This window comes from Penaeus vannamei, chromosome 21 (assembly GCF_042767895.1).
Source record: "Penaeus vannamei isolate JL-2024 chromosome 21, ASM4276789v1, whole genome shotgun sequence".
NCBI classification, from domain to species: domain Eukaryota; kingdom Metazoa; phylum Arthropoda; class Malacostraca; order Decapoda; family Penaeidae; genus Penaeus; species Penaeus vannamei.
The window spans coordinates 8,431,288-8,438,787 of record NC_091569.1 but is presented as its reverse complement, the minus strand read 5'-3'; the positions used below and the strand labels follow the sequence as shown (position 1 = coordinate 8,438,787).

Sequence of the window (7,500 nt, the reverse complement as noted above, 5' to 3'; positions counted from 1 at the left end):
TCTGTGGGCGAAAAAAGACAAAAAAATCATTTGATTTTTACCTGTTTGAGAAACGAGTTGAGCAGATATATATCAGATTAACATCATTCTATAGATTTTTCAAAACATTTCTTGAAAACATACATCACTAAAATGAACTCATGTAAAATCTAATAAGAATTAATTGTTTTCAAACATTTAACCAGTAAACAGAATAAAAAATGAATAGGAATTAGATTCAACAAAACAGCCGATCATATTTATTTCGAAAATTAGTCCTAAATAGATTGAAAAGAAGAAGAAAAGAAAAAATCCACAGCCACAAAACATAAAAATAATAATAATAGATAATAATAATAATAAATAAATAAATAAATAAATAATAAATTCGAAACAATAGACGGCAATACCCCAAAGCCAATAAGACCCGATTCTCCTAAGGTGACGATGCGCCAGTGAGCGTTATTGCAAGATATCAAATTGCACGCTCGCACGCACGCACATTCCCGCCTGACTGATTCCTGCCCCGTAATATTGGGGATGGGGGGGGGGAGAGATGCCGTTCCTGGGAATTCGTGTTTCCGAATATCAACGCAGGGGGAGGGAGGGTGGAGGTGGGGAGGGTGGGGGAGGGAGGGAGAGGGGAGGTGGGGGAGAGGCTGGAGGTGGGGAAGGAGAGAATGGTGGAGGTGGGGGGGGAGAGAATGGTGGCGGTGGGTGGGGAGAGAATGGTGGTGGTGGGGGAGAGAAATGGTGGGGTGCGGGAAAGAATGGTGGTGGTGGGGGACAGAATGGTGGAGGTGGGGGAGAGAGGGTGGAGGTGGGGGAGGGAGAAAGAGGGGGAGAGAGGGTGGTGGTGGGGGGAGATGATGGAGGTGGAGGAGAGAGGGTGGATGGGGAGAGGGTGGAGGTGGGTGGAGAGAGGGAGGAGGTGGGTGGAGAGAGGGCGGAGGTGGGGGAGAGAGGGGGAGGTGGGTGGAGAGAGGGTGGAGGTGGGTGGAGAGAGGGTGGAGGTGGAGGGGGAGAGAATGGTGGAGGTGGGGGAGGGAGAAAGAGGGGGAGAGAAGGTGGTGGTGGGGGGAGATGATGGAGGTGGAGGAGAGAGGGTGGATGGGGGAGAGGGTGGAGGTGGGTGGAGAGAGGGAGGAGGTGGGTGGAGAGGGGCGGAGGTGGGGGAGAGGGGTGAGGTGGGTGGAGAGAGGGTGGAGGTGGGTGGAGAGGGTGGAGGTGGAGGGAGAGAATGGTGGAGGTGGGGGGAGGGAGAAAGAGGGGGAGAGAAGGTGGTGGTGGGGGAGATGATGGAGGTGGAGGAGAGAGGGTGGATGGGGGAGAGGGTGGAGGTGGGTGGAGAGAGGGTGGAGGTGGGTGGAGAGAGGGTGGAGGTGGAGGGAGAGAATGGTGGAGGTGGGGAGGGAGAGAATGGTGGCGGTGGGTGGGGGAGAGAATGGTGGAAATGGGTGGAGAGAATGGTGGAGGTCGGTAGAGAGAGGGAGGAGGTGGGGGAGAGAATGGTGGAAGTGGGGGACAGAGGGTGGAGGTAAGGGAGGGGATGGTGGAGATGGGGAGATATGGTGGGGGAGAGAATGGTGGTGGTGGGGGAGAAATGGTGGTTGCGGTGGCGGTGGAGAGGTGGTGGAGGAGGAGAAATGGTGGAAGTGGAGCCAAAAAACGCCCAACCCCCTCGTCCACCCCACCCCCTCTCCCCAGCGAAGCATACCTGAGTATGGACGTCCTATCCGCGCAGGGGATGAGCCCCGGCGACCGCTCCCTCGGCGTGAAGGGGCACAGGTCCCCGAGGGAGACTCCGCTCAGCTTCCGGGCGATGGGGATGGGCACGTCGGGCTCGGCTGCGGCGGGGTCGTCGATGGGCTGCGGGCAAGGAGGGGGGCGGGGTCAGTGAGGGAGGGGGCATACATATATATGTGTGTATATATATGTGTGTATGTGTATATTTATATATATATATATATATATATATATATATATATATATATATATATGTATATATCATATATATATATATATATATATATATATATATATATATATATATATATATATATAAATGTATATACATAGATACACACACACACACACACACACACACACACACATATATATATATATATATATATATATATATATATATATATATATATATATATATATATATATATATATATATATATATATATATATATATATATATATATATATATATATATATATATATATATATATATATATGATATGATATATATACATATACATATACATATACATATACATATACATATACATATATATATATATATATATATATATATATATATATATATATAAACACACATAAGCATACATACATACACACATATATATGTGTGTGTAAGAAAGGTATAATCCAAAGCAAAGAAGCTATAATTGTTTTAGCTCTACATTCAGATATTTCATGATCAGGAATGTCATCATATCAGCCACATATATAACAGGTGCATATCTGCCCATAGAAATCTAAAAGGAAGCGCCAGTTACCGCGGAGCCGCAGAAGGACGTCTCGAGGAGCATGCAGGAGGGCGAGGGCGAGCGGCCGCCGACGGAGCCTGCGTCGGAGCCCAGCGAGGAGAGCCGCGACCTGCGCCCTGGCTGGGGCGGCAGCAGGAAGTCCGCCCAGTTGTCCGGGATGGGCGACCTGCGCTCCATCATGCTCGGCTCAGACGACAGCGACGACAGCCTGTTGATGCACTCGTTGACGGGCGCCAGCAGCCGCTCCAGGTCGGAGTTCTCGCCCTCGTCGCCGCCCTTCTTGATCTCCTCGAGGCGCTCCCGCACCGTGTTGCCCTCCTCGCTCGACGGGCTCGTGGGCTTGTCGCTGTCCGAGGACCGGTCGGAGCTCTTGTCGGGGGTGGAGGCCTCGGAGGGCGTGCGGGCGCTGTCCGAGTCCAAGAGGTCGTGGTTCAGGGGAGCCGGCAGGGGAGGCGGAAGCCGGCGGGGCTCCTCCTGCAGCGGTTTTCTCTCCTCTTGCGACCGCGGCTCCTGCGTGAGGGGTTCCCGCCAGTCCTTCTGCACCTTCTCCACCACGCGCTGCGGCTCTGCCTTCTCGGGCTGCGCCTTCGCCTCGCGCTGCTCCTGCTTCTGCTGCGACGAGTGTCTCGGCGGAACCGTTTTGATTTGCCGCACGGGCTTCAGGACGATCTCGGGCATCTCGTCGAAGTTGATCCAGCTCTTGGCTCCGTCCGGCGTCCCTCTGGAGGAGCCGGTGTCCTGCGTAGGGGACTCGTCGGGCGGCGTCGCAGGCGGCTGCGACACCGGAGAGCGCGCGGGCGACCGCACCTTCGGCGGGAGCGGAGGAGGGACATCGTCCTCGGACTCTCTCATCCTCGCCTCCCGATACTGCTTCCTCAGCTGCCGGGGGCTGCGCAGCCCCTCCTGGCAGAAGTCTTCCCAGCTCTTGGACGTCTGTCTCTTGGGGCTCTTGGTGGGCAGCACCTTGACGGGGCCGCTCTGGGGAATGTTGATCATCATCTTCTCTGGCTCCCCTTCCGGCGTTCCCGCTACTTGTTTGTACTCCTCCAGAAGCCCTGTGATGAGGGGCGTGGTGCTGCGAGGGCGGTCGATGGACTGTGTTGTGCGGAGATGCGGAGGACGTTCCTTCACAGGAATGATGGGCGCTGCAAGGGGACGTTCTGTGGGCAGCGTTGTGGGCACGTACGGCAATTCTCCGTCCTCGCCGGAGTCCTGAGAGACTAAGCCTTTGTTCTCCACGTCGGGAGAGTCTAAAGGAACGCCAGATTCTGCTGCCTGCTGCTGCTTGGCTTTGGTCTTCAGGTACTCGATTTCAGATTCGCGCTCGGACTCGGACCGTGAGTCGGCATCGTATTGGTCGGGCGCAGCAACAGTCAGCTCCTCCGGCCGGTCCTTCTGCTTTGGCGGCAAGTGCGGCTTCTCAGGCACAGGCTCCTCAACCTTCTCTTTCTGAACACGCTCCACTGACGGAGAGGGTATCGTCGGTTTGGCCTCGGCGGGCTTTTCAAAGACATCATCGTCATCGATTTGCTCTCTGTTCTTCTCTGGAACGTCTTTGGACTCTGGAGGCGCGGCCTTCTCAGCGGGAGCAGTTTTTCCGTCCGGACTCATGATGGAGGAAAGCTCGTTGTAGGAGCTGTCCCTGGAGGAGATCATGTCATGCTTCGGCGCGTCGGGTTCTCCCTCCGACGGGGGCGGGACTCCTCTCAGGGGCTCTTTGATGGCTCTGCTCATTTCGCTCTCTTGTCTGATCAGCCCGAAGGACGAGGGCTGGTATTTGCCGTCATCGTTGAAGGTAAACTCAACATTAGTGATGGCTTCGTTGAGCTTCGCGTCAGAGGAAGAAACGCTTTTCTCACTGCCTTTTGTGGTCTTCTCCGAGTCCTTCTTCTTCGTCTTGGGCCTGAAAATGGACAGCACTCCCCTCCTGTCATGAGTGTCATCCTCCAGTTCTCTCTCCCGGCTCTTGCTCCGGCTTCTCGACCTGCTCCTGGACCGGAATTCCTTCTTAGCCGATTTGATGAACTGACTGAAGGGACTTTTGCGTCCACTAGATCCGGGAGAGTCAGGCGTGACAGGGCTCATGACAGCGTCCGATTTTCGGAAAAGATTCGAAAAGGAACTTTTTCTTGAGACCGAGGGAGAGGACGACCCGCTCTCTATGTCCTCTCCTCTCGTCCTCCGTCTTCTGGAGGCCCTCGGGGACGCCGTGGGGGTGGTGGAGGGGCGCGCGTTCGGGTGCTCGGGGGTCGTGGCAGTGACTGCGGCTGATGAGGACGCAGAAGGAGTCGGAGACGTCTTCGGGAGGTCCTTCAGATCCGGAACCTGCGGCACAGGAACCTTCTTGGGCATTCTTGGCGATCGTGGTGAGCGGGGCGATGACAGCGGTTGTCGTTGTTGTTGTTGTGGCTCCAGTTGGTCCGCTTGCTTCTCCTGCTGCGCTTTAGTGGCTTGTACTGCTTGAGGCGACTTGGGTGGCTGCGTTGATTTTGGCTCTCTGGGGGATCGGGGTTTGGCAGTGCTGTCCTGCAAGTCCTTCGCGGCGTCCAGCTTCCTGGGTGCGGTTTGGGCCTCCAATTGCTTCCTGGGGGGCGGCACAGCCATCAGGATTTCGGACTTGCTTGGCTGGAATTCCGAGGCGGGGATGGCCTCCACCGCCATGATGATGTCCTCCTGCCTCTGGGGGAGGACGGTCGACGGCGACGAGCGGAAGATGTCGGGAGGCCGCGCTTCCATGGGCGACTTGACGCGCTCGATTTTCTCTACGGTAAAGTTCATGATTTTTGTGGTGGTGACTGGAGGGTCTTCCAGGTCGATGCTGGGCTGCTGGATGGGTCGACTGCCGCAAAAGGAGGTTTCTAGAAGCATCTTGTGAGGCGAGGGGGATCGTCTCGCTGAGCCTATAGAGCCTAAGGAGGAGAGCCGGCTGGAGTGACCGCTGGTGACGGGCAGGAGGCCATCGCTGAGCACCGAGGACGAGGATCCTTTGCGGTTGAGATCCGCCGTGCGAAGGGCCTCCTCCCGCCGCTCCAGCTCCGCAAGCTTGCAGGCGCGGTCCCTCCGCTTGCGCTGCTGCTCCTCCTCGTCGGCATCCAGCTCCTCCGTGCTGGAGTGCAGATCCGCCGCCATGTCCTCGCAGAAGCCGGACTTGGCGTAGCCCGAAAAGAGTTCCTTCTCTGGGGTGGACTCCTTGGAATCGGTCTCGTGCGGCGACGACGACGACGCTGCGGAGACGCGGATTCGCGGGGAGGCCGGGACGCTGAGGGCCGTCTTGGCCACGGGCGTTACTGGGGTGGTCGCTGTGGATGTCTCTTCGCCGATGTCTGGGAGATGTGTGCGTTCCTCAGGGCTGGAGTCAGACGTCGTCTTGTCCATGCTGAGGTCCTCGAATGAGGCAAGGGGCGCTGGGCCCATCCGCCGCTGCCGGGACGGGAAGCTGGACAGCCGCTTCCTACCCGCGTCTGACAGTGAGCGACGGCTGGAGTCCGAACTGTCAGGCATGGGGAGGCTGCAGCTGCCGGTGCTGCTGGACGTGCAGCTGCCAGGATTAGAAGTGCCGGTGCTGCTTGTGGTTGTGGCCATGGTAGGAGTAGTGTGTGGGCGTGGGTGGGTGTGTGTAGGTGTGGGTTTGCGTGTCTGTGGGAGCGTGTGCAGGGTTGTGCGGGCGTCACGTCTGGGCAGCGGTCGGGCCGTCCCACGAGTTTACAGTCTCACCTCGACGACAGCGGCCACGCGCCCACCTGCCGGGAGAAGGCGCCGTCAGAGAGGGCACAGGGACAGGGGGGAGACATAATGATGACAGTAATTATAATGATAATGGTGTTAATCGCAATTATCATACCAATCATAATAGAAATAAGATGATGTGAGACGCGCTCAGTAGAGGCTCAGGAAATACATGCTTATAATCATAACAGTGATTATATTCATCATAATCATAATAACAACAATTATGACAGAAACAGGATGATGCATATGATCATAATCATCATAATAACAACAATAACAAATAAAATTGATAACAGTAGCCATAAAAGTGTTGCTTCTTGGTAACCGAATCCAACAATGAATCAGTTAATAACGAAGTCATAAAATCGGTACAAGTATAGCGAAGGATTTTTTTTTCATAATTACCTTCGTTAGCCAAGCCGCCTAACTAGCGATTAAGGTGTGACCGCAGGCTTTATTGCACGTCCGTGAGGTGAATAGTGAGGCAAAATGAGGAGGAAGGGAGCCAGGGGGAGAGGGAGAGAAGGAAAGGCATAGAAACGGAGAGAGAGATTGGAAGATTGAAAGGGAGAGAGGGATGAAGTTCGAGAGAAAGAAAGAGAAGCAGATAGATAGATAAAAAGTAAGGCAGATAAATCAAACGAGACGAAAAGAAGGGAATGCGAGAGAGAGAGAAAAGAGGAAAAAATAGATAGATAGAGAAAGAGAGAGAGAAAAAAAAAGAGATAGAGAGAGCAAGAGATATAGAGAAAGCAAAAAAGAAAGAGAGAGAGAGAGAAAGGAAGGAAAAGAAAGAGAGAGAGAGAGAAAGAAAAAAAAGAAAGAAAGAGAGAGAGAGAAAGCTAAGAAGGACAACAAGACGAGGGGAAATTACACGCATACAGTAATAACCCACAGCGTCTGGCATCGGCCGAGGACAAGTGGAAACCCTCCCACTCCACCTCTAAGACCACTCCGTAATCTATATGCAAATGAAGCTACTCCAAGACCGCTGTGACCAACCTGCGACCTCCCTTTTCTTTTCTTCTGTGGGGGTCTAAGATGACGGAAGCTATGTATAGATGTCTCGCGTACCCTCCGGTGTTCAAGTAAGTTTTTTTGTGAAAATCCCGAGCATTCTCGTATTTCCTGAAGGAGGGTTGAGTGAAAGATCAACGAAGGGAAGAAGAAGAAGAAGAAGAAAAAAAAACGCCCAGTAGAAGAAGTACTAAAGCGAAAAGGGCCTTCGACATATTCGTGGGATTTCTTGTTCTTCCCTTCGTTGCTCCT

At 53.6% G+C, this 7,500-nt stretch overlaps 1 protein-coding gene across 3 annotated transcripts in view; it reads right to left on the bottom strand.

Moving 5' to 3' along the window:
* Positions 1-7,500, bottom strand: part of LOC113817574 (neurofilament heavy polypeptide) — a 102,190-nt gene that overhangs the window by 12,110 nt on the left and 82,580 nt on the right. For all 3 annotated transcript variants that reach the window (XR_011399383.1, XM_070135855.1, XM_070135856.1), the window contains exons 2-3: positions 2,512-6,242; positions 1,697-1,848 (exon numbers count right to left, since the gene is read on the bottom strand). Coding sequence is in view for 2 of the 3 variants with exons in the window: in XM_070135855.1 (XP_069991956.1) it covers positions 1,697-1,848; positions 2,512-6,084 (3,725 nt within the window). In the remaining variant the exon portion in view is untranslated. The remainder of the gene's footprint in view (positions 1-1,696; positions 1,849-2,511; positions 6,243-7,500) is intronic.